Source organism: Calidris pugnax, unplaced genomic scaffold (assembly GCF_001431845.1).
Source record: "Calidris pugnax isolate Ruff unplaced genomic scaffold, ASM143184v1 scaffold39, whole genome shotgun sequence".
In the NCBI taxonomy this organism is placed as follows: Eukaryota; Metazoa; Chordata; class Aves; order Charadriiformes; family Scolopacidae; genus Calidris; species Calidris pugnax.
Window position 1 is genome coordinate 9,848,741 of NW_015090828.1, and position 26,664 is coordinate 9,875,404.

General features: G+C 49.8%; 2 protein-coding genes across 3 annotated transcripts in view; one reads left to right on the forward strand and one right to left on the reverse strand.

Annotated features, from left to right (window-relative positions):
* ASCC1 (activating signal cointegrator 1 complex subunit 1) overlaps positions 1-19,443 on the reverse strand; it is a 51,266-nt gene extending 31,823 nt beyond the window's left edge. The window contains exons 1-7 of the mRNA XM_014940550.1: positions 19,384-19,443; positions 16,548-16,675; positions 15,258-15,360; positions 14,372-14,469; positions 12,684-12,862; positions 3,910-4,046; positions 289-408 (exon numbers count right to left, since the gene is read on the reverse strand). Coding sequence (XP_014796036.1) covers positions 289-408; positions 3,910-4,046; positions 12,684-12,862; positions 14,372-14,469; positions 15,258-15,360; positions 16,548-16,659 — 749 coding nt within the window. The 5' untranslated portion in view covers positions 16,660-16,675; positions 19,384-19,443. The remainder of the gene's footprint in view (positions 1-288; positions 409-3,909; positions 4,047-12,683; positions 12,863-14,371; positions 14,470-15,257; positions 15,361-16,547; positions 16,676-19,383) is intronic.
* On the forward strand, positions 19,126-26,360 carry ANAPC16 (anaphase promoting complex subunit 16). Of its 2 annotated transcripts, none has more exons than XM_014940548.1 (4): positions 19,126-19,206; positions 21,362-21,519; positions 23,631-23,705; positions 25,537-26,360. In XM_014940548.1, the coding sequence occupies exons 2-4, from the start codon at positions 21,378-21,380 to the stop codon at positions 25,650-25,652; spliced, it is 333 nt and encodes a 110-aa protein (XP_014796034.1). In that variant the 5' UTR covers positions 19,126-19,206; positions 21,362-21,377; the 3' UTR covers positions 25,653-26,360. The 2 variants fall into 2 exon arrangements, with proteins under 2 accessions (XP_014796034.1, XP_014796035.1); XM_014940549.1 differs by lacking the exon at positions 19,126-19,206 and adding an exon at positions 19,538-19,686.
* The last annotated feature ends 304 nt before the right edge of the window (positions 26,361-26,664 follow it).

The window sequence follows — 26,664 nt, forward strand, 5'->3', positions numbered from 1 at the left end:
GCACATTGAGAAGAAATCATAGAATCATAGAATGGTTTGGGTTGGAAGGGACCTCAAAGATCATCTAGTTCCAACCCCCCTGCCACGGGCAGGGACACCTCCCACCAGACCAGGTTGCTCAAGGCCACATCCAGCCTGGCCTTGAACCCCTCCAGGGATGGGGCAGCCACAACTTCCCTGGGCAACCTGTTCCAGTGTCTCACCACCCTCATAGTAAAAAATTTCTTCCTGAGATCTAATCTGAATCTTTTTTCTTTCAAATGATAGAAGGGAGTGTGGGGAACTCACCTGTCCGAGCCATCCTTCATGTGGACTTTGGCATAAAGGACGTCCATCATGGCAGGGTCATCGTTCATGTACTCCACTCCTGCTACCACCACGGTCAGGGGCTTGCCTCCAGCAATTTGGCTAAAAAGCAACAAATCCCTTACGTTAAAAAGGAAAACATCACACCTGCTATTGAAATACAATGCACAGTGTTCCTCATGCACACACTAAATATTTGGTTTTACTTAGGGAATGACATAAAATACATTTTTTGCTATAGTTAAACACATCTTTGAGGTTAAGTGGGATTTAAATATTACATAGACCGTATGGGGCACTGAACTCCACTTTCCCATATCTTTCAGGTTGCTTGCACTGAAAAAAAACAAACACAAAAGAGGCTCCCTGGTTTCTAAAGCTCAAAAGGCTACAGCTGCCATTGTCTCATCTCAAGAAATACTGTAAAAACATTTAAATTCCTATGTTCAGTGTTTTAGACACATTAAGTCAATTTGTCTGTGTTTGCAGGCCATCTCAACACGGAGATCTCTACGTTTCAGGAGTAAAATGGTACAAGTTCTCATTCCAGAGAAGCTTCCACCTTCCCTGTGAAGAGAACAATCGTGACACAAAGTCTCCAGCTCATTGATTTTTCACTGGGAAAAGTACTTGATACAGAACACAGCTTTAAGTGCATTTCAACATCCGCTTACAAACGCTGGAAGTAAATAAGAGCTGTTTGAAAATCATCTCCAGCTACTCTTGCAGGAAGGCAAAACCAGAAAAATGTGTGCAGGATATAATAAGCCCTCCCACACCTGCAAACACACCGTGGAGCTCATCTGCTTCCAAACATGCCACCTCCTTGCCTTAACCATCAGAACAGCACAGGGAGGCAGGGTGCCGCAGCCAAAGCTCCCTGTGAGTAAGTGCCATCGTCCCATTTCACAGAATTCACAGAATCTTCTAGGTTGGAAGGGACCTTAAAGATCATCTTGTCCAACCATCTACCCAACTTTGACAAAAATAGACACCCGCACAACAAACAAGAAGCAACACCATCACTAAACCAGACCTCCCAGCACTACATCAACCTGTCTTTTGAACACCTCCAGGGATGGTGCCTCAACCACCTCATAGAATCATAGAATCATAGAATTGCCCAGGCCAGAAGGGACCTCCAAAGGTCATCTAGTCCGACCCCCCCACAGTCAGCAGGGACACCCCCAACTAGACCAGGTTGCCCAGGGCCTCGTCGAGCCTCTCCTTGAATATCTCCAGGGAAGGGGCCTCAACCACCTCCCTGGGCAACCTGTTCCAGTGCTCCACCACCCTCACAGTGAAGAACCCTCTCCTCATCTCCAGTCTAAATCTGCTCCCCTCCAGCTTGAAGCCATTGCCCCTCGTCCTGTCACTGCAGGCCTTTCTAAACAGGCTCTCCCCAGCCTTCCTGTAGCCCCCCTTCAGGTACTGGAAGGCTGCTATTAGGTCTCCCCGGAGCCTCCTCTTCTCCAGGCTGAACAACCCCAGCTCCCTCAGCCTGTCCTCGTAGCAGAGGGGCTCCAACCCCCTGATCATCCTTGTGGCCTCCCCTGGACCCTCTCCATCAGGTCCATGTCCTTCTTATATTGAGGGCTCCAGACCTGCACACAATACTCCAGGTGAGGTCTCACCAGAGCAGAGTAAAGTGGCAGAATCACCTCTCTGGACCTGCTGGCAACGCTTCTTTTGATGCAGCCCAGGATGCAATTGGCGTAACTTGAGGCCATTTCCTCTCGTCCTGTCACCTGTGACTTGGGAGAAGAGACCGACCCCCATCTCTCTACACCCTCCTTTCAGGGAGTTGGAGAGAGCAATAAGGTCTAATTTAACACCAAGATCTCGTGGAAAGCAACGGGGAGTGTCTGGTGTTAACATGAGTTAACAAAGCGAGTGTGATTTTGCTCTAACCTTGCTCACTTCTCTTGGGTTTGCCCAAGAGACCACTGGCGAGATTCTGGGCAAAGCTTCCCAGAGGGAATAAGGGCAGTGTGATTTCCCCTTTCCAGTACAGTTACTGGGAGGAAAGCAGCACCAGTGTGGTGTTTGTGCACATCGCACCGAGAGAGCTAAAGGCCACGTGCTCTAAACAGGGTCAAAAAGGGCACATCTACCTTCACGTGGCATTGCCCGCATTCAGAAAAGTAAACAATTGCTCGTGGGTGGAAGGGAGCCTAAATTAATTTTCAAAGTATATTTATTTGGGTGCGGCAGGGGAAATAACCTAAAGGTTACATTCAAGTGTTGATTCCCCCTCCACCAAAGGAAATGGAGAGTAAAGATTTTCTCCGCCTTGGTTCAATCCGCTTACGAGGAAGGTGGCACTTCCCAAATATTGCGGGCAGAGCCTTCCCCTGGAAAGGCACTTGCCTTTCTGAAACTGGAGCTGTGATTTTAAAGGCAGATGTAGGAATTTTGGCCATGCATTAATCCCCACAGACACTCGCTGGCACAGTGTGGCTGATTCTTCATGCATCGAGGCAACAAATAAATACATTTTAAAAAAATCAAGGATCCCCACTGTATGTGCAAAGGCCTTGCAGAAATAAATGAATGAAGCAATCCCTCAGGCCATCTCCAATTTCTAAGCTGAAGAGAGATAAGCTAATTACAGTGTCATTCAACCACATTTACAGTTAAAGCCTTAACATCTGCAGTCTCCAGTGTTAACAAGCAGGGAGAAAGCCCAGGTCCTGGAGCAGCGCTGAAGGTTTCAGACTGATTACTCACATGGCTTGTGCTGCCTTCCCTGCACACAGCTCCCCACATCAAGAAATGCATGTCAAGGACACCTCAGCATCTGCTGGGAGGCAGGAGGGAAGCAGCGTGCCAGAGCCCACTGCAGACAAGGTGTGTGAAGGTACTGGAGCTCGTCCCTCCCTCTGCAGCAGGCAGGGGACAGCAGCACAAACCGCTCACGCAAAAAATAACAGAGAGGCAACATTGAGAAAAAGAGATGAGTAGAGCAGGTTTTCAGGGAGTGCTGAGGGTCTGGGCTGAGCTACAAGATGCTTTTGTTAAACTCTTTGCGACCGCTCGGTGATTTTCTGCTGCTCCCATTTCACAGAATCACAGAATTTTAGTGGTTGGAAGGGACCTCTGAGATCATCGAGTCCAACCACAAAAAAAAAAAACAAAACCAAAAAAAAACAACAAAAAACAAAAACCCACCAACCAAAAAAACACACCACACCAACGCCCACCAAAAACACCGCACCCACCAACTAAACCCCACACTCAATATCTCACCATAAACCAATAACCTTGGGCACTAGAGCATGCCCTGAAGAGCCATGTCTATACGTTTCTTAAATCCCTCCAGGGATGGTGACTCCACCACCTCCCTGGGCAGGCTGTTCCAGTGCCTGACCACTCTCTCAGTAAAGTAATTCTTTCTAATATCTAATCTGAATCTCCCTTGCCGCAACTTCAGACCATTAAAACTTCAGACCATTTGAAACGTTTTGGCCTTTTTCTAAATTTCTAGAGTTGAGGGAAGACTATTTAGCTGCTTTTCTTTTCGCCGTCCCTTGTCAAAGACACCTTGCTGTTTCCCCCCCCCGTTCAAGTTGTCAGCGATGACATCCCTGTTTTAGCACTTACTTCACAAAGTCCTCTTTGCAGCGCTGTAGGAGGTCACACGCTTTCTGGATCTCTTGCTCGTTGAGCAGTACCAGCGTCCCAAGAGTCAGGTGAAGCTTTGCCGGGTTCTGGAACAGGCTGCTGCTGACCCCGTGATCCTACAAATCAGTCCATCCATCACATATAGAATCATAGAATGGTCCAGGCTGGAAGGGACCTCCAAAGGTCATCTAGTCCGACCCCCCACAGTCAGCAGGGACACCCCCAACTAGACCAGGTTGCCCAGGGCCTCGTCAAGCCTCACCTTGAATATCTCCAGGGATGGGGCCTCAACCACCTCCCTGGGCAACCTGTTCCAGTGTTCTGGACTGCAAGTGTCCACTGCCTGCTCATGTCCAGCTTCTCATCCACCAGCACCCCCAAGTCCCTTTCCTCAGGGCTGCTTTCCAATCCCTCACCCCCTAGTTTGTATTGGTGGCGAGGATTGTTCTGGCCCAGGTGCAGAACCTTGCATTTGCTCTTGTTGAACCTCATGAGGTTCACCTGGGCCCACCTCTCCAGCCTGTCCACACCATATAGGTGTCTTATCTCATCCACACACACACACTCCTCCAGCAGAGGGATAAATACTACAGAGATACCAAGCCACCAAACCTTTTATCTCAGCATCACTCATCAGGTTCGCAGTGACTAGAAGTTGAAAGAAGAAACAAAATTTCATGGGCTTTGCGAGCGAGTGAGCTCAGCCCTGGCAGGGGAGATGCAGCCCCCCACCCCACACCGGCTCCCTCCCTGCCTTTTCAGCCCAGCTGCTGACCCACAGCCTGGAAGCTCCTTACTACAGACTCTGAGGCCCCAAGACTGAGGACACGCTCAGGGTTTCAAGAGAAGAGCCTTCCAGAGCTGTCAAAGCGGCACCTGCCATCAGCAACGAACTCGACACAAGTCAGCACAGATTTAAAACTTCAGTACATTTTTTTTTGTGCAATAAAGCTGGAACCAGCTGTAGCAACAAGCTCTAAATGGTCTCTAAATCCTGTCTAAACACAGGTTGCGCTTCACAACACAAGCACAGCTAATACCAGCTCTGATAATTACATTTTTCTTGTTCCCATGTGCCCCATAGTTTGCTGAGATGAATTAAGTTTAAGTTTCCTTTATAAGAGCTACGTGTTGTTGCTGGGGAAGAACTGTTCCCAGGTGGAGCAGTGCTTACATTCAGCTTTAAGAAACACGCTCTTTTGTTAGAGAATATTTATAAAAACACCTCGAGGATGGTTAACACACCCCTATTAAAACAATTATTTCCACTTAGTAGCCATTTCCCATTAAATAACCTCCACTGCTAACTCCAGAAGAAGCCAACTTGCTTCAGGCCACTGAAGCCTTTCTGTCTGAAACAAGTCCATCCCCTGAGCATGACAGCTTTGAAGTTTCTCGCTGCGCTTCGGAGTTTGAAATAAAACCTTTCAGATGTTTAAACACTGCAGTATCTCAGCCCGTCAGAGTTTAATGCCCCACATCTCACTCGGTATTTTTCATGTCTAAAGGACAATATCCATATCCTTCTTTACAGCAGGGCTTATGGGCTGGCCTGGAGACGAGCCAGCCTGCAACAGCGAGGTCGAGGGCTTGCTCCAGCAGCCAGAGGCTGGCAAAGTGTGGCAATGCCCAGGAGAGAGAGACCTCAGCACAAGAGAAGAAGAAGAAGAGCACAAGAAGAAGAAGAGAGCAAACCTCAGCACCGTGCAGCAGCCTGAAACAAGCACAGCCCAACCACTTCAAGGCACATCAGGAGCAGAGAGGACAGGAGGGATGGCTCTACCTCCCTTCTCCCCACCTTCTCCTCTCTGCAGTCAAAGCCTTCTAGCTTCCTTTAATAACATGCATGACAGGGCATGATTTCTCTCCATCAGCCTTTTTTTCTCTAATGGTATCTGCAGCCAGAGGATATTTGGCCCGTCATAAAACAGTAGCTCAGTTAAGTGGAACTGGAGGAAAGTTGAGTTTATCCTTGCCGTGGACAACCAATGGCACTCGCACCGCGCACACGGAGCTGTGCACTAACGAGAAAGTCGTTTGCAGGTCAGAAAGCAAAAGCCCTACCCTCCTTCTCTGCCCCAGTACCATTTGTACTGTAAACATCAACCTGCCCTAAAAGCAGCGTTCTCCCCTGAGCTTTCCAACACCTGAGTGTGGGCCGAGAGCTGACAAAGTGATGGCGTGTCACCTCCACAAGCCACGCCACCACCACTGCTGGGGAGATTAGCAGGGGAGAACAGTGCAGAGCAAGCAGGACAAGACCTTGCCACCACTGCTGGGGGATTAGCAGGGAAGAACAGTGCAGAGCAAGCAGGACAAGACCTAGATAATCTTCCCAGTTTACTCCCTAGGATTTCAGACAGCTCCTAAAATCCCTGCTGACACCCCTACTCTTTCACAGGCCAGCAGATCCCACTTCTCCCACGCATAAAATAGAGGCTACCTCAGATGTAGCTCTCCCTGGAAGAGGCAATGTTTTTGTGGGTGTCTTAGAAGCCCTTCATGGCTGGATGCTGCTCACCAAGAAGCAATAAAGCTTGAACCTTATTAAAGCTTATTCCAATCCCAGATTACAATATGCTGTCAGCAACCACTGTGTCACCTCACAGCAAGCTCTCCTGTCCAGTGGTATCAGCCCTCTGCAACCTGACCAGCAGGGCCAGACAACAGCAACAGGAATACACCTCCATAATTACTGCTAAGGAGAAATCACATCCACTCCCAAGGAGAATGAGCCCAAGGGACATGATCCCATCAACCTTGTGGTTTTGGGGCTTTATGGACATCTTTTGAATGCCTAAGGAACCATCTCAAGGTAAGCTAAAACCCTAAAAGCAGGAGTGAGATTCAGCATCAGAGACAGGCAGAAGGATCCACCGGGATCTAAGCCATGCTCTCTGAGTGCCTCTGAGTGAAAAGCTCCTCTTTCATCAGTTCCCTCTCCTGTGCAGTGGAAGGTGGACATTCCCCACAGCACAAGACCCAGTGGCTTGTGGCAAGCAGTGGCTTCCAGCCCCAATGAAAGGAGAAGAGCAGATGAGAGGAGGCGAGGTGTCGCCGCAGGGAATCCCCATGTTCTACAGGGGAATCTGGAAGCAGTGTATTTGCAGGAACTTGCTGGCAGATACTAATGAATAAAACAGACTCATCTCTCGAAAAATTTACTGTTCAAACGTGGGTTCTCTATCTCATCTCTCAAAAAATTTACTGTTCAAACGTGGGTTCTCTAAGGATGTACTGAGAAGCAAGAAGAATAGCCCCTTTACTCACCCTCTGCATGTGATGAATGTCCATTTTAGCTTATGCCTCCCCCTGACACTGCCCCGCCATGGTCAAAAAAACAATAACTCATTTCCACTCATTTAACCTGAAGAATTAATTTTTTTTCCTCCCACCTGCTACTTAGACTTCTTACCTTTGCTCTCCTCCTTTAGAAGGAACACAGAAAAGGTTTTATCCAGAGCCTTCACCTCTCTTTGCAAAGCCCAAGCACGTTGTTCCTTCAAACCACAGACCACACCACACTTCAGGCCTTATACATGACAAAGCAAAGGATCAAACTCCTCAGCTCTTCCTCCCTGGCTGCATCCTCTCTACTGCCTTAAGAGCTTCCAATATTTGCAGACAGCTTTATGCTATTTTTTTCTTAACAGCAGGATACTGCATGCCAGCTATATGCCCTCTCCCACTCTGATCCACAAACAAAGGAATGAGCCAGAAGAGCAGAATTTCCTCAGAAATTCTGACTGAAGAGCTGCAGGCTGAAAAACCCCTCCCATCTTCTGTCCCTTCCACTCCGAGATATATAATACCTCATTAGCAATGTTTGATATTTACAGGTTGCATATATATTACAGCAATCATATTTCTTCTCCCTGCTACATCTGCAGCCTGTTAAGACTGCAAATACTGTGTTTCCACAGCTCTGAGAGACTCAACTGTGATTTTTCACGGCAATATGACTGCAAAGTCTCTTCCCTTTTCCACCTGCATGCTCAGGCAGACGTTGCAGTCCTCCTCGCTCTGACACCTACACAACTGTGCAAGGAGACTTCCAAGGTCATCCAGTCATCAGGACCTCCCACTGCACCACAACCAGCCTGTCCAGGTCAGCCACATCCCCGTATTCTTATTAAATTAGCCTCAAAAAAGACCTCCCCTCAGCCCTGCTTCATCACCTGGCAGCCCTGCCCGTACAATAGCATGAATGTCACCTGAAGCGTTGTATATTCCAACACAAGGTTCATCTTATAAAAAGTCTTTAAAAAAAAAAATATAATAAAAAGAAGTTAGAAAGCATATACCCATCAACATAACCCTACGCTATAAAATATAAGTGAATGGTTGTCATGGAAACTGCTTCAGAGAGAAATAGAGTCCCTCACAAATGCTCAATGGCCAGAAGAAATCCTCACACACGTACACCTGGTCCCTTCCTTATCGTTATTACCAAGCTTCATTCAAAGAGTGGAGTTTACCTAATTCTCCGATGTTTCGCACCAGCAAACTGCGCCGGGAAGAGAAGCGCGCCGCTTCTGCCACCGAAACCTATTCAGATTTCTCCAAGTATCCTGAAAAATCCCATTGCTTTGGACAAGTCTAACGTTTCGCACCAGCAAACTGCACCGGGAAGAGAAGCACCGAAACCTATTCAGATTTCTCCAAGTATCCTGAAAAATCCCATTGCTTTGGACAAGTCTATAATCTCTCTTATTGCTCTGCGAGGCACAGTTTTGAATTACTGTTTTTCATTACTGATATGCTTTCTAGCAGACCCTGCTGTGAGATAAAGTGGTATTAGAGTGGCATTACCGGCTTGTGGAGTGATTGAGAGACATACGGGGCTGCAAGACACTCCTTGAACTAACAGGCAGCAATATATCTAGAAATCCTTTAACTAATACCAGGAGAAGGAAAGGCAGAAAAATAAAGCACCATATATTCCTAGGCTATACACATAAAAAACCCCCCAAAACTTGCCACCGACCAAATTTCACACTTCAAACTAAAAATGGAAACTCTAGAGCTATGTAAGCAGTTCCAGGAACATTTCAAAGAGGCAGAGGACAACCTGTAGCTTCCAGGCCAGGACATTTTGTGCCCGTGCAGTGTGGGATTGCAGCCCTTCTGCCTCCACCCGTATAGATGTGTCTTCCTGTAGGGCAGCATCAGGTGCCACAGTTTTTGGAGATTCCCCAAAGCACCTTGATGATTCAGCAGCAGGAAAAGGCATGCTATGTCTGATATTGCTATTACTGGTGTTAGGAGGATTCACACCTGGGTGCTGGGTCTGCCCAGTTCAAGTTTGGGGTTTCTGAAGGCCAGAAGTAGCTGTTAGGCTGAAATGTCTTCCCATGTGCACGTCTACTCTTGCAGGATCCCTGACCAAGCAGAGCCTTACAGGACTCAGTGCTGTCCAGACACAGAACAGAAACTGTGGGAGAGAGAGAAGGTCTCAAGAAGAGGAAAAATGAACATGACTAGCCTGGTCAACAGTGGTCTCAGCACTCCTCTGACCAAGCTTGGGTTTCTAGCACATTTGAAGATGGACATGGACACGTGAAGGTTTGCAGACACCAAACTAGGTGGGAGTGTTGATCTGCTTGAGGGTAGGAAGGCTCTACAGAGGAACCTGGACAGGTTGGATGGATGGGCCAAGGCCAATGGGATGAGGTTCAAGAAGGCCAAGTGCCGGGTCCTGCATTTCAGTCCCACCAACCCCCTGCAGCGCTCCAGGCTGGGGGCAGAGTGGCTGGAGCTGCCCTGAGGAAAAGGACCTGAGGGTGTTGGTCAACTGTGGGCTGAACAGGAGCCAGCAGTGTGCCCAGGTGGCCAAGAAGGCCACCAGCATCCTGGCCTGTGTCAGGAACAGTGTGGGGAGGAGGACTCAGGAGGTCATGGTCCCCCTGTCCTGGGCACTGGTGAGGCCTCACCTTGAGCTGCTGGAGCATGTCCAGAGAAGAGCCACCAAGCTGGTGAGGGGTCTGGAGAACAAGTCATATGAGGAGAGGCTGAGGGAACTGGGCATGTTTGGTTTGGAGAAGAGGAGGCTGAGGGGAGACCTCATTGCCCTCTACAACTACCTGAAAGGAGGGTGAAGAAAGGTGGGGATCTCCCAAGGGAATAATGACAGGAGCAGAGGAAATGGTCTGAAGCTGGGGCAGGGAAGGTTTAGATGAGATACCAGGAAGAATGACTTTCCTGAGAGGATGGTCAGGCACTGGAACAGCCTGCCCAGGGAGGTGGTGGAGTCACCATCCCTGGAGGGATTTAAGAAACGTGTAGACGTGGCACTTCAGGACATGCTCTAGTGGCCAAGATTGTAGGGGTTTTTTGTGTGTGTGTGTATGGACTCAGTGATCTCAGAGGTCCTTTCCAACCATGATGATTCTCTGATTCTCTGATGTTCCTGGGCAGTTCCTTCTGAATGTGACTGACAATACTGGGGAGAGTGCTAAGATAAATTTCTGAACATTTTTCCAAGGGGATGGCAGATCTCCTTGCCTACCCAGTGATGCATACTGATACTTAGGAGTGAGCAAGAGACAAACAACATGACAGAGGTGCCTGGAGAGCCAGTAAGATCACCAGCCAAGGCTGGGCCAAAGGAGGGTTGCAGAGACGCAACCAAACCAGCAGGCAGGAAAAATGAGTGCCCTGCAAGGAGAAGAACTAGTTCTGTGTGAGGCCAGCGTGCTGCAGGAATAAAACACAGGATCACAGCATGCATGACAGGATTGGTTGCAAAGATGAATAAAAGAGACCACATCTTAAGAGATGTGACACCGAAAGGCTTGGCCTGACACCAAGGCAGCCTGGAAGCCAACACCCAGCAAGATGTATGGGATGACACTGGGGTTACTGCCCTGCACAGCAGGCAGGTCTGGGTTTGCTGTCCGTGGGGAGGGACAAGAATGATCCCCAGGACCTGCTGGCAGACAGCTGGAGGGATGAGGAGGATGAGATAAGCAGAGTCCTGGGTGCCAAAGCTTCAAGCAGAGCAGGGCCAGATCCCAAGGGAGATCAAGCAAACGGACTGTAACAGCCACAGGTAAAAGAGGATAAAGGGCAAGAGGAACACGAAGCAGCAGTGTCAGTCCAGGGCCAAAGGCACAAACAGGCACTAGAAGAGCCCTGTGCTGAAGTCACCAGTCCCTCCAAGAGCCGCTTCTCTCCCTGTGACTCTGGTGTGTCCCCACACAAGGACTGGATCTAGAAACCAACAGAGGGAGCCAGGCCACCACTGACACCAGCATTCTCTGTTCAGCCAACACTTTCTCAGGCTAATGTTTCCAACCCCCTGTCTTCATGGCTTTCCTTTAATAAAGGTAAGCTTTAATAAGGGTAAGCTGCTGCTGGCTAATGGGGATAGGCCATTGAGTCAGTGATATCACCCTAGCCCAAGAAAAGGGCGCTCATTGCGTCGCACTGGTTGCTAATCCCTGCATCTGTTGGCCATTTTCAGTTGTATTTAACATCAAGTGGAAACCTGAGTGATAGAAAGCTCCTAAGATGTCATGGAAAGAGGCAGCTGGGCAGAGAAGAGGGATTTAAATCAGAACTGCCAGGTAAGACAAGACTGCAAAGCCAGCTCAATTCTGCTCTTGGGGGTGAGACAACTGACGTGCAAGTGACCACAAAAACTCGGGTACACACTTGTATCTCTGCAGATATCAGGTAATTCACACCCACAGCATGAAGACATGGGAAACTAAACATTTTAAGCTGTGCTATCAGCAAGATTATATTTTCCCCTCTGAAAGGCACTGACGGACATGAAGGTAAAAATATCAGCCCACAAAATCCTGCTGCGTGTATGGAATCTAACCTGCAGCAGCCACAAGGAAGAACTCTTCTCTCTTGCCTAGAGATGTCCTGCCAGGAGACTCAGAGGACATGGCAATTGAATAATACTGTTCCCTCTCCTCAGCCTGGCCCTGTGCATCGACGTACCCCTTCTGTCAAACCAGCAGCATGCTAAAAGAAAGCAGGGAATACACAGCTTTCACTTCATTCTGTTCCTCATTTCCCTATGCCTAACTATTTCCTGCTGCTCTCAATGCAAGATCTGAAGGCAAGTAGGTGGGACTGTCAGCACAGCGTCTCGCAGGGAAGAAGGGAAGTGATTAGATTTGCAGGATGGCATGTGCTACCAAGTCATTTCTCCCTCAGCTCCACTAATGACACCCATCTTCCTTCACTGTCAGCAACCACAAGAAAAGTGAAACAGAAGCCGCAGCAAACTTGTGAATTCCTACCTGGTTTCACAGTTATGAAGAAATCATATAAAATGTAGAAAGGTCCACTACATTATTTAGTGGCTTTCCTATTAAAATAAAAAAAATCCACCCTCTTTTGAATGTTAGATATCCTCCCACCCAGGAAAATCTCTAAGGAGAACAAAATATTTTACTAACAATTTAGTAAGTAAGCCGTTCGTCTTTCCAGGGGATTTCACAACAGCACTCAACAGATTCACTGAATTTCACTGAATTTTAGAGTTGGAAGGGACCATAGAGATCATCTAGTCCAACTCCCCTGCTGAAGCAGGATTGCCTAGAGCTAGAGCATGTTACTCAGGACTGCATCCACAAATTCACCAACTTAAGTAAAAGGCCTGTTAAAAATACATTCCTAGGAAACAGACTAGAATAATGCCTTCAAGGTCAATGCCAAAAAGCTATCTCAATAAATGAAATGGCACCCTGCCGAAGGGTTTCCACTTGATTTTAACTCTCAACGTGGATCCTTACCTTGGAGCATTTCTCCAACACTTCCTCCTTGAACTGCAGGAACTTCTCCTGGATGGTGGGCTGGTTGAGAGCAAAGGAGAGGAAGTGTGTGAAGGGCTGCTTCTTCCGGAAGCTGTCCAGGAGAACATCGATCCGCGTGCGGGCAGAGATGACACCGCTGCGATGCTGCCCCGTAATCACTACAAGGAAACAAAGCAATACCTGTCTGGTTTCTGTGAAGCTACAGTGAGACTACCCAACACCCACCCAAAATAAAGAGTAATTGAAGGGATCGTGATTTTACATGACATTTATCGGTGTGCTTTAAAACATCAATATTGGAGGGTATTGTGAAGGGAAGAATTTTTCATCCAGGAGACGCCAGGAAGGAATTAGGAAAACCTGCACAACAGCACCTCTCTGCTTTTAGCCCTGGGCTCACTGAAGAAGCAATAGGAATTAAAACCCCCAACCATGCACAGAGAAATCTCACCAGACTCCTCACTTGACTTAAAATGCCTGACACGGCCGTGCTTTCCTCTGTAAAGAGAGAGTGACGCCATCAAAAGCATCCTTCTGCTCTCAAGAAAGCCAGAGTTTTAGGCCCTCTGAGTGCCTAAAAACAATAACTAAGAGTCTATCATTTCAGCAGCCTGTCAGATTTCTAGAGCGTTATTTCAAGTTTTCATAAAGGCAACATGAAAAAGAAAAACCCATCACAGATCAAGATGGCCTATATCGTTTGTGCACGCACTTCAAGGCACCAGAGAACACTCGAGCTTGAAAGGAAAGAACTGCAAGGAGTAAAATTTTCTTGGCTTCCTATTATTACATGTTTTCAACATCTCTCAACCTTCCTAATAGTCCTTCAGGGTTCTCAGAAAGAAGTCAAGACCCACTTCTTGAGAAGTACAGCCACGTTCCTGTGCAGCACCACAGCTGGGTCCCCCCCTTGTCACTTGCTCCTCACAGCTCCGTCAGGAACGTAACCGTACACTGTCCTAATTATCGTCGGAGCGCTCGTAAGGGGCCCCACAAATATCCACTCAGCAGAAACCTGCAGGGGCCAGCCCTCATGAGCAACGCCCCCTTTTCTTTTTTAAGTCCCTGGAAGTGATGAGAAGGAACATACGGTCCAAGAAAGCCTGCTTTCACTCTCAGGATCAAGTGACAACACCAGAAAAGCAGCAGCAGCGTCATCAAAACACTTCTCAGATTAAAGCAGGTGCTGAAGTTTATTTCATGCATAAATATATAATGCAGCATTATTTTTTTTTTTTTTCCTGGATGTACGTTACTGCTCCTCGTTAATGGAAAGAGTATTACATTAAAAAAACAAAACACAAACAAACAACAAAACCAAAAAATCACGCCAGCACATTCAGGCTCAAAGTCCTTCAAGCCAGTCATTTAAGGGCTAGAAGTGACTTCAGTGAGACTATGCATAGACTTAACATGGATTTTTTTTCCCCCAAAAAAACCCTTATACTATTTTATAAGGATTTATACTCTATGGTCCCTTCCTTTCAGTGAAATTGGCAGGGAAAATAGACTCAGGAGAAAAGTGAAGTGATTTTGCAAAGGGAGTCAGTGCCATGTCAGAAGCAGGAATTAAAGGAAAAACACCTCCTGTGCCCCCTTCCCTCTCACATCGTGTCTGTGCAAGAGCTGAGGAGAGAATGTCCATTTTGTGCACATTAAAAGCTCACCAATTTCTCCTTCCACTCCAGGCTTGGGAATGCTGATGGAGGTTCGAGTCTCCGTTTCTAGCTTCTTCTTGGTTTCTCCTTTCTTCCCAATGATGTACCTGGAGGTGTAAAAGTGCAAGAGAGTCACTTACACAGTGTTATTCTCCTTCTCTCTGCTTCCAGGACTCCACACGTGACCCACCTAGGGCCAGGCAATGATGTTGAGCCGTGGCTCACAACTGGCTTAAGTTAAAATAAGTCATAACAGCTCTGCTGCTTATTCATCAGCTGGGTTACCCTTTTTTTCCCCACTACCCCAGCTGACAAAGAACTAAAGGCACTTTTTCTGCTTTTTGCCATGCTCAGCGTAGTCATTTGCCAGCATCCAAACACAACAGAACAGCTTTCCTTCTCTACATCTCACTAAAACTATTCAACCAATAAAACTGTCAAAAATAACTAGATAAAGCTTTGAACACTCCAGGCTTCCCCAGTAAACACCAGATTCGAGCCAATAGTCAATTCCACTCGTGTGTGCTTTCTCTCAAAGCTTTCACAAACTCCCCCTGCCAGGCTGCTCGCCCCAGTTCTTCCTCCCCTTCTTCCACCCTCTCTGACGCTTTTATGTTCAAGGGAAAAATGCTCAAAAAACTCTCCTGCCAGCAAGAAAGCACCACCTGCTGTCTTTGTCAGAGGGAAGGCTTAGGAGTCAAGCGTGGCACAACTGCACTAAAAAGGCATTGCCAGTTTTCCCTTCCCAAATGCTAAAATCCATATCCACAAAACGGAACGCATTTTGGAGATCCAGCACTTATCCTGACCTCAAAAAAAAAAAAAAAATTAAAATATTCTGCCCTCAACTGCTTCCAAGCAGCAACTCAAATAAACCAGAAATACATAAGCTCACTTGTATAATGGGCTGGGAACCTCCACTCTGCACTGGAAGCCCTTCTCAGTCTCTTCCACCACAAAGGCATCACAGGGTTCATCTGTGCAGTCACCAGGGGCTACTATAAAAAAAAAAAACACAAAACAAATAGACCTTCTACAACTTCCATAAAGTTTAGCAGCGCTTTATGTAGGACAATGGTCTCACAGTCACCTTCTCCCAAGATTAAATAAAGGAAGAAACAGATTCCTCTCCATTGTGGCTAACTGCTTTTTTTTCACCATACTACTAACTTGGGAAAATATAATGACTGCTTCTAAATCCACCAGGCTGGGAGATGCAGGAAAGCAGTAGTTACAGCCCAGATTTTCTCTCCTGGCAGGGTGGAAGCCACCAGTCCATTCAGGGACCTGAGCAGGTATTTAGTGTTGCAGAAGAATACAAATAAAAAGCCAGGATGGTTTTGGTTCAAGGGTTCAGGGAGAGTGTTTTGGAAAACAGAAATTCTGACACACTCAGCACGGAGGAATAGATGCACCTTTCATCTGTGAGCCATTCAGTCGTGCCTGTTAGGACCAAAGATGACTTCCAGAAAGAGGCCATGGTTTTTGTCTCCTCTCTGGGACAAATTTGCATGGCAAACCAGTTATTAAAGTTTTGTTCAATCCACTGAAAGGCGGGATGGAGGGAGAAACAAGACACAACACCCACAACTGTTTCCATCTGGGAAATACCAGCTGAGCTTTCCCATGTCCACAACTCACGCAGAACTAAAACAAACATACAGCCAGAAAGACAAAGTAAAATACATCAGAAGAGGAAGAATTTTGCCCCCCAAAATAGGTTAACACCTTCCAAAAGCCACATTATAAGAGGCCAGTTCTTCAAGGGATCAAACACTGCAAGGACAGAGGATATTTAGCCAGCAGCTTCCACTCCTGCAGTATCTCCAAATAACCACGCTACCAAAATGAAAGGCACTTCAGGAACCTGGAGCTTATTTTTTTCCCTCTTTACTGGAGATCTTTCACAGCCAGCAAATATAATTGACAGTCAGCAGCACAGACACCCAAACCCACACTCGGTAACCAGGATTAGGTCCCCTCTTTGACCAGCAGGATCACCAAGGAGTGACACAAAGTCTTTTTCTCCCTCTTGAACACCTCACTCCACCACACAGGCAGGTCCTCAAGCAAGTAAAGAGACCAGAGAGAACACCAAGAGCTCCCCAAGGTCCCCAGCGTCGATGCTTTCATCTGTAGGACATCCCGACAGCACCACCATCACCCCTCGCACGGCACTCTTTACCTGCACAGAAATCCTCCTCCTCCTCCTCATGCTGGTAGGCCTGCTCTTGAATGAGGTTCTTCCTGTATACTCGCCCCCCAATCCTTATCAGGGTGGGCCGCAGAACGTCCATCCCACTCCTCCTCCTCCTATTGCAAAAACAAAGACAGTGTTGCTAATTTATGCCAAGAAAAAGTAAATTCCGAGGTTTCCTCGAGGACAATTTGTAAGAGGCATAAGGGGAGCTCTGAGGGGGCTCAGCAGCAGAGAGGGAGGTCTGCACCTCCAGAAGAGCAATAACTCCTCCTATATGTACATACAAGAGATTCCAGAAAAAACAATGCCTTCTCAAACCTTACGTCACTCATTCAAAGGATAATTTTATAAGAACTTATTCTTTGTCAGCTCGTAAGCCACGCTCAGGTAAAGCTGGGAAATCTAAGCAATGTAAGATATGTAAAAAAGCATCAAACCTATTGCCCCCTGCAAGGAGGTCAGCAACTGATCACCACCCTCCCTGAAACTCACAAGTTTTAGCTAAAACTCAGTCAACGAGCTGTCTTAGCACCGCTCAGCGTTCTGAACAGTTTCACCTCCAGATCTTCCCTAACTGCAGCCCAAAGAGATCCCAGCCTCTCTCAAGCAATCCCTTACACCACTGGGCTCTCTCACAATACCTGCCATCCTCCACCAGTGTCCCAAAAGCCTGAGGAGCTGTTCCAAAGCAAACCCACTTCCCTGGATCTCAGGAGGCAGCTGGAGAAGGGAAAGAAAGGGCTCCAAGGGGTCGGGACCACCCGGTGTAAGCTGTTACACCTCCTGCTCTCTACCTCAGAGCAGCAAGTTTGAGGTGTACACGTGGAATTCCTACCCTGAATTATTCCAAATGATACTAGAAACTCAGTGGAAAGCACTTTTTATGGTGGAGAGCATTTTATGGTGTCAAAGCAACAGGGTGAGAGGAAGAACTGGCAGGCATCTGTGCCGTGGTTTGGGCCAGGCTGGCCACCGAAGAGCGATAGATGCTCTCCCCCACCTCTCTCTCCAATGAGAGGAGGAGAAGAGGTAAGAGATTTATAAGTTTGTTCAGGCACAAGTCACTCCCCAAGCTACCCCCCAACCCTCAAACCACAGGGGTCGCTCCACAGGCTGCGCCAGAGACTTCACATCTTCAGTGCTTGAATTTCTACCTTTGCTGACGTTGTTAACATTGGGTATCTCGGTTTGCCTTGATGCTTCTCAAAAGACATCGCCAAAAATCATAGAATGGTTAGAGTTGGAAGGGACCTTAAGAGATCATCCAGTTCCAACCCCCTGCCCTGGGCAGGGACACCTCCCACCAGCCCAGGTTGCTCCAAGCCCCATCCAGCCTGGCCTTGAACCCCTCCAGGGATGGGGCAGCCACAGCTTCTCTGGGCAACCTGGGCCAGGCTCTCACCACCCTCACAGCAAAGAATTTCTTCCTAATATCTAATCTAAATCTCCCCTCTACCAATTTAAAACCGTTACCCCTTGTCCTGTCACTACACTTCCTGACAAAGAGTCCCTCCCCAGCTCTCCTGTAGCCCCTTCAGATATTGGAAGGGGCCATAAAGTCTCCCCAGAGCCTTCTCCAGACTGAACAACCCCAGCTCTCTCAGCCTGTCCTCACAGCAGAGGTGCTCCATCCCTCTGATCATCTTCATGGCCCTCTACAGGACCCATTCCAACAGGTCCATGTCCTTCCTGTGCTGAGGACTCCAGAGCTGGACACAGAGCTCCAGGTGGGGTCTCACAAGCAGAACAGAGGGGTAGAATCGCCTCCCTTGATCTGCTGACTTCTCCTGATGCAGCCCAGGATGTGGCTGGCTTTCTGGGCTGCCAGTGCACATTGCCAGCTCACGTTGAGCTTCTCATCCACAAGCACCCCCAAGTCCTTCTCCTCAGGGCTGCTCTCCAGCCACTCTCTGCCCAACCTGTGTTTGTGCCTGGGGTTGCCATGTCCCAGGTGCAGGACCCTGCACTTGACCTGGTTGAACTTCATGCAGTTTGCACAAGCCTGCCTGTCCAGCCTGTCCAGGTCTCTCTGGATGGCATCCCTTCCCTCCAGCGTGTCCACTGCACCACACAGCTTGGTGTCCTCGGCAAACCTGCTGAGGGGGCACTCAATCCCACTGTCCCTGTCTCCATCAAAGATGTTGAACACCACTGGTCCCAGTATGGATCCCTGAGGAGCACCACTCGTCACTGGCCGCCAATTGGACACTGAAGCTCAAAAAGATCACCTCTGCCAGAAAGTTTACCTTCCTGCTACAGCGCAACCCAACGAGGCGGGGGACAAAAACCCCCGAAGCGGTGCCCTCTGAAGATGAATTTCCTCAGAACTGGGTTTATTGCACGGAGCGACGCCACGCTCGGCAGTTTAACGCTTCTCCCCTCACCCGCCTCCCTCCCGGGGTGACTCAGGCCCCTCCGAGCCCACACCCGGGACCGGCGCGAGGCGAGAAGGAACGAATAAACGGCCGCTAAAGGCAGCGGGGCCACAGGCCCGGCGGGTAACGGGCCGCCCCGACCGTTGCTAAGGGTTACCGCCCCCCCCATCCCTCCTCCTCCCGGAAGTAGGGAGGGGCCGCGCGCCCCCGCCCGCCCCAGCATGCACCGCGAGCGCCACCCCGCGCGTTGCCTGCGCTGAGGCGTCCGGGTGAGGCACGGAGGGAAGGAGGGAGCGGCGGCGGCCCGGGAAGGGTTGGCCGGCCCGGGAGGAGGCGGGCGGCGGGATGAACGGGAGCGGTGGTGGTGGTGTGTGGAGAGGGGGTGGGATGTAGGCTGGCGGCGGCGGGGGGAGGGAAGGAGGGAGGGGAAGAGAGGCCTCACTCACCGGGAGCGGCTGGCTACGGAAGCCGGGGAGGGGCCCTGAGGCGGGCGGCAGTGCGCGTGCGCCGCCCCGCCCGGGGGGAAGGGGGGGGGGGGCAGGCTCCGCGCATGCGCAGTGCTGACTCCTCCCCTCCCATCGTCGGTGCCTGAGGTGATGGTGGATTTTATTTAAAAATAAAAGACCCTGCCGGGGAGGTCTCTCTAAATAAAGATTTAGGAGGCTGCCAGCGGTCTGCCAGCCCCCGTCGGCTTCTTCCAAGCATCACCCGCCTTCCCCTCGCCAGCCGGGGGAGCTGGGCCTGCTCAGGTTTGTCGGAGAAGGTGTTGCTGGGTGTATCGTAGCCATTTTAAAAGTTTGGTTTTTTGTCAGGGCGTTTTCCTTCGCAGCCTGCTGCTGGGTTCTGTAACCCGCACAGCAAATGAAACAACCTTGAGCGTGGCTGTGAATGAACACACAATTGGTAGTTGTGACAGCCCTTCAAAAACCCATTTTCTCTACTAAATCTTTGCCTGCTCTCCAAAGGCACCGTCTGCATAGCCTAAAGAGTTGGCAGAAGTGTATTAAATAGGTAGGATAAAAGGGCCACGAGGATGATCAGAGGGATGGAGCACCTCTGCTGCGAGGGCAGGCTGAGGGAGCTGGGGTTGTTCAGCCTGGAGAAGAGGAGGCTCCAGGGAGACCTTATAGCCCCTTACAGTACCTGAGGGGCCTACAGGAAGGCTGGGGAGAGCCTGTTTACAAAGGCCTGCAGTGACAGGACGAGGGGCAATGGCTTTAAGCTGGAGAAGAGCAGATTTAGGTTGGAGATGAGGAGAAAGTTCTTTCCTGTGAGGGTGGTGGAGCACTGGAACAGGTTGCCCAGGGAGGTGGTTAAGGCCCCATCCCTGGAGATATTCAAGGGGAGGCTCGACGAGGCCCTGGGCAACCTGGTCTAGTTGGGGGTGTCCCTGCTGACTGCGGGGGGGTCGGACTAGATGGCCTTTGGAGGACCCTTCTGGCCTGAACCATTCTATGAAATGTATTAAATGAGTAGGGCAATCGGAAAATGCTTATAAGTGGTTTTGAAGGAGTAGCCTATGAAATGCATTAAATGAGTAGGACAATCGGGAAATGCTTATAAGTGGTTTTGAAGGAGTAGCAAGTGCTGTCACTTACAAGTGCCAAGTGACAGCTTTTTTTACTGTGTGACATATTGAAGTGCTCCGTCGTGACAAAATGTACAGCCAGTACCTCTTAAAAAAAAAGGCTGAGAAAAGGGATATGCGAGAGGCGGCCGGGCTTGTGCTGTAGGGGCAGATGGGAGCTCGGCTGCTGCCGGTTTAGGTCAGATGTGGTGTTTTAAAAGCAAAAGCACATCTGGAGCGAAGCAGAGCAGAGCTGCTGCAGACGAGGCACAGCCTGGCTTCGTGCAGGATGTGGTGCTGGAACTGGCAGTCCTGCAGGCTTCCAGGTTTTATGAGGCAGCAGGACTTTTCTTTTTTTTTTTTTATTTTCCATGTTTGTGCTCCTGGAAACGAGGCAAAAAGAAGAGCGGGGGGGGGCGGGGGGGATGGGGAAAGAGTTTTTCTGGCCCTGGGGAGTGGGCAGAGTGCCAGGCAGCTGAAGGCTGGTGAACTCAGGCCAGCGAGCCGTGCCAGGTTATTTTTACGCGTGCTCCGGTGGTGCCGTTGGATTCCCAGGCCCCCTTTTTGTCCGAGGGGTCAGAATGCGGGTTACCCTCCGTTGCTGGGTGCCACAGCTCCCTGCACCCCCTCTCCCACGCAGGCAGGGCAGCCTCCAAACCACGGGCTCTTTGAGGCTGCCGAGGCAGGGAGTGGGAGCGGCAGCCCAAAGCTGTGGTTCCTGGCTCTTCCTGGACCTCGCCGCCTTCATCCGCCGGCAGATACGTGTGCGGTCGCTGGCGTCGCGCCCTGGGAAACTCCCGAGACGCCCTTCCTAACTCTGCTTTGCTCTTTTCTTTCTTTTTTTTTGGTTCTTTCAGGCTGGGACGGGGTGAAATGGCAGCCTCTTCCTCCTCCTCTTCGGCCGGGGGAGTCAGCGGCAGCTCCGTAACAGGATCGGGGTTCAGCGTTTCCGACCTGGCGCCGCCCCGAAAAGCCCTCTTCACTTATCCCAAAGGAGCCGGGGAGATGCTGGAAGGTGATTTGCTCCTGCTCTTCTCCTTCCCTGCTCCTCCTGGGGTTGCTGACCTTGGCACCTCGCTGCCTTTTCGGATTTTAGCTGGCAAAAGCTGGAGGGAGGAAGGAAGCAGCAGGGCTTGGGTAGGTCCCGAGCAGCCCCGGCTCTCCCACCAGTTGTTCGTGAGGAAGTGATTTTTCTGGCAGTCACCTGGTTTTTATCTCCATGACAACACTTCAGACGAGGAAGCCATCTACCTGAAAAGGAACATGACTGTGTTAATTGCTCATTGTTAGCTAATCCTTTGATGTCGGGCAGGAATTACTGTAAAGATAGCTGAGGCAGGAGTATTTTTCTTGGCAAAATGCATTCGGAGGTTGGATTTTGACTGGGCTAGTACAGGAAGCAGCTTGTATCCCTGCTGGCCAGGAAACGCAAGGCTTATTTTTGCCCCCTCAACCCAAGTGAAAACCTCGCTGCAGAGGTCTGCGAGAGGATAAATCGGCACTAGGCCTCTCTTTTAATCTTTTGAGGCTGATCACGCTCTCCTTTTGGGCTCACTCTTGTTGGGGCATTTCTCCAGGGCTGCCTGGAGAGGGTTGGGGCTCTGATCCAGTGCGGTGTCTTGCCTTTTTGTCCCCGAGCCGCGCTGCCCGCTCCATCGGGTTTGCCTGAAGGAGGACCCAGGCACGTCACCTGCCCCTCCTCTGGGTGAGGGAGGAAGGGCAGGTCCTCCGGATGACAGGGTCGCTCGGTCTGTCTGTCTGTCTGTCTGTTCCCCTTGAACTTCCTGTGTCTCCACACAGCACGTTTGCCTGCGTGAGCCTGAAGTTCACTGGGGTGGCCCTGCAGCTCAGAGGTGACTGCACTCCGGCAGAGACAAACACGGCAGCGCAGGGCAGCTGGGAACTGAGCGCTACCTCCTTTAAGGACTGGTTTTATTACACATTAGAGCCCATACGCAGGTCTATTGAAGTAATTATGACTAAAGGCTTGCTCATAGAACTTAAGAAGCCCTCAAAACAAATTAAAATAATGAAGCACTTTGTGTTACCAAATAGACAGACAGCTCTTCCTCCCGAGAGTGCTCGGCAGGACGGCTGGGCTGAGGAGTCAGAGGGAGAGGGAAGGATACGTTTGGGAATAGCACGGGGCAGCACCAACACAGCGTTTCAGCAGCAGGAGGATGCTCTGAGCATCGCAAAACTCCTGGGGTTCAGCTTCAGATTAGATTTTCCAGGGCCCGGGGTCTGTTTCTACCCTTAGCCTTTGAAATTGCTTCTCTTCCTCATTTTTATGGCATGAAGCTTTTACTTGATTTTGCTTTGGGCTGACCTCTTTACCAGTAACCCAGCGGCCCGTCTGCTCTGGGTGGAAGCAACAACTAAGCTTTAAGTTAGTTTTTAATGTCTGAGATAAAAGGTGATAACACCCATTCTTTCAGCAGGCAGGTGCTAGTTGGGTAGCTCCAGACCAGTTTCCCTTTCAAAAATCCCCACTAACTGACGGATTTTTATTGTTACCTTAACTGTCTTGTTTGCTTTTAAATAAACTTTGGGGATTTTTTAGAAGGAAGTAGTATAAACTCTGTCAGTCCTTGGCATACAATTAGCCATGTATTCCAGATTGCTTTACTTCTGAGACAGTTGTGTGATCAATTACTGATTTAGATGGCAAGATACACATTATTTGAAATCCTTTATGCGGGGTTATGGTCTAAGCCTGTGGGAAATCGTAAAGCATTATAAGGACCCAAGTCTTTGAGCCCTGAGGGAAGCAGAGACTGCTGTAATATTAGCTGGCTTCTCCTTAGCTTACCTCCTATTTAAAATGGACTAAAATTGCTCGAGAGAGGGGACGTAAGAGGATATCAGCTGGGACACCTCCCAGGTAGCGCAGCCGTTCCCCGGCGGCACGGAGAGCCAGCCAAAGCCCCGCACAGGATTTGAGTGTGGGGCTGTGCAGGATGGAAACCAGAGCGTTGCGTCCTCGGCGCAGGGGAAAGTGTCAGAGTAGGCAAATGGGGAAACCCACACCTCAAACGTAAAAATAGAAGGTCGGCGGCGCTCGGTTAAGGTTTGCTCAGTCTTCAAACTCTCAGATTAAAACCACCTCCCTTTTTCTGCTTACAGATGGCTCCGAAAGATTCCTCTGTGAGTCTGTCTTCAGCTATCAGGTTGCATCTACATTAAAGCAAGTGAAACACGGTAAGCACCGAAGCGACATCTGTGTTAACTGCGTGTCGATTGGGGAAGATGGCAGGGGAGCGCGGAGAAAAAGGCTGACACGTTCTCGGGTGCCAACCACAAAAAAGCAGAATAGCCTTTTAAGTTGGCAAATGAAGGCTAAGTCAGACCATCATTTGAGTCCTCTTGCAAGCCCTATGCAAAGCGGCGGGAACCCACACAGCCTGGGTGGGAACAGGCTGTGCCCTTCACAGCTTGTTTTTCCATGGCCGTGCGCCGCGCTGCCTTCGCGAGAGGTGAGGCCAGAAGAGGAGGTTATGGGCAGGAAACGCCCATGCTGCTCTGATCTTGGCCCAGCGCTGACTGTCTCTTTGGCCTTGGGCAAAGAGACACTTGATTCCACCTTTGTTTCTCTGTTGAGCTGTAGTGACACCCGGCAGGGTCACGCCAGGTTTCCAAAGGTGCTCGGGAGGCAGACGCGCAGGTGGCTGGCGTGGGGTGGCGTGACGGGGCTCACTCCACTCCCTGCCTCCCCAGGAAAGAGCCCTAACGTCTTGTCTGAACTTCTCCTTCCCTCCCGGGGCCTTTGCCTGCACCCAGGTGCCTGTAACTGAACGATGGGCTTGACTGCGCAACGTTCTCAAGACGTTGGGCAGAGCTCAGCTCAAGGGTCACATCCTTTCTGGTCCCCACCTCTTGTCGGCTATGAGGGGTACTTCCACGTGTTGTCTCAGGTTTCCTGTACTCCATTCACCAGGGAGGGTTGCCAGGAGGAGGTCTGGGGGCCGTGCAGCAGCTTGCGAGGCCGTGATCCTGTGTTTCTGAACTGAAAAGCAAAGCTGAACTCCAGAGCTGTTGCTTCCGTGGCTCCGGCGCCGTTGCAGCTGTAGCTACCAGGGGTTGCTGTGCAGACCAGCACCCACATAAGCGCCAGCCTTTCAAACTGGTTTGCAGAGCACCACTCTCCTCCCCTGTAAGAAAGGGGAAAGGCTTCAAAAAAAGGTGAAGGTCATCGTTTTTTTGGGCTTGTTTGTTTGCCCACACCTTGGTTGTGGCAGGTGGAGTGAGAAGAGTCCCTCTGGAAAGCACCCGCTGCTGCAGTCAGCACAAATTGTGCATTTTATGTTACACCTCTTGCTATAGCAAGTCAGCTCACACTGGGCCGTTTTTCCAAGAGGCCGCCGCGCTGTTAAACTTCCAGCAGAGCCAAGAGCAGGAGGGCTGTTCTCATCTCCCTACTGCTGCAGCTCATTAAATGGAAACTGGAGCCTGCGTGCCCAACGCACAACCCATTTTAAATAAAACTGAGAGGAACAAGTTGTCTCAGGGATCTCTGCGCGGGGACCTTCGCCTCGTTAGCACGCTCTGATGGCAGGGCCTTTCTGCTACAGTCACCCTGGTCCTGCTCAAAGTTCATTAAAACTAGCGAGTTCCTTGTGCTGCACCCAGCTCTGCCGCGGGCCGAGCGAGCTCCCTCTGAACTCCTCTCTTCTTTTACGCTATAAATATTTATGCTAAAGAAATGAGCTTCATCCTGTCTTCACCCCCGTACGCTAATGGGCCTCGGGTTTCCCTGTCAGGACTTGAATTTACAGGGCACGGGCAGGGATGGGTAAATAAAGATATTTGGTGCTGGACGAGGCAGAAAAGCCTGTCCCTGCTTTCTTCTGTGACCTGCTGAGGTCTCACTGTTTTCACACAGGGTGTCACGTAGGGTGGGTTTGTGTTCAGATAGGCTCGGTGGGGTTTGATCCTACTCTGTTTCCCCATTGACAGCCGGGAATTTGCATCTAATTGAGAGCTTTAATTGCGCTGTCGTTGCAAACCACGGTTACCTTTGAACTTCTCGCAGATCAACAAGTGGCACGGATGGAAAAACTAGCTGGTCTGGTGGAAGAGCTGGAGGCAGATGAGTGGAGGTACAAGCCAATAGAGCAGCTCCTGGGCTTCACTCCCTCCTCGGGCTGAGCGTGTCTGGATCGCTGCTGTCAGGGAGCAGAAGAAAAACATTCTCTGGCCTGGCTTCAAAACACACCCCCATTTATCAGGATGCTGACAGCTGCATCGGCAGCACTGGGCTATTTTTTTAAGTTGAGAGCGAGGATCCCCCCCGTAAAGCTGCCAGTGAGTGGAAATGACAGGATTCTTTAAGTCCTCTGCAGCGTTACAGTCTGGCAGGGCTCGGGTTCTGTAACTTAGAAGGTAGGATCAGTTTTACACAACTCGGAGAATCACCTTATTGTTTACGGAGGAGGGAAGACTTACAGCGGGGCGGTGGTGGGGAAAACAACCCAGTGGCTCGGCCTGGCCTTTCCCCGGCACGTGGCTGAAGGTCTGGGTGATCCACGAGCTGAGGAGTTGTGTCTTTGCTGCTCAAGCCAGGCCTGTGTTGAGCAGAGGGAATGACACCCTGCCAAAATCACTCTTCAGCCCTGGCCGTTGTTTTGGGGGATGAAGAGGATGAGAAGGGATGAGTGGTGACACTTCCTTCTCCAGAGGCACACGGGTGTGTTGCCAACACGGGTCTCTCCCTTGCTGTTTCTCTTGCCTCTGCACAGCGAGCGCTGGTGGGATGGTGCTCTCCAACACAGAAGCTCTATCTTTGAAACTCTTCTTCCTCTTGGCTATTGATTAGATCACTCTGTGATAATAAAATAATTCTTGTCTTTGAAACAATTTATCTCCTCGAAGCTCGGTGTGGGGGGGTCTGATGAAAGGAACGATGGGCTGCTGGGTAGGCAGCGGGAGGTTTAACGAGGCTCAGAGGCAGCTTGGCTGTTGGCGATGGTCAACTTTCAATTTTAAAAAAAACCAACCCTCTGAGAGGAACCAAACCACACTCGCTTTACGCTCAGAAGTGGATTGATTTAAATCAGATTTTAACCCTGGTTTAACTCCACCAGCAGAAGGCCCTTCTTTAAACCCATCCATTTTAATCATCTCAATTTTCATTTGTACTTCAGTTCTGCTCTTGAGGGGA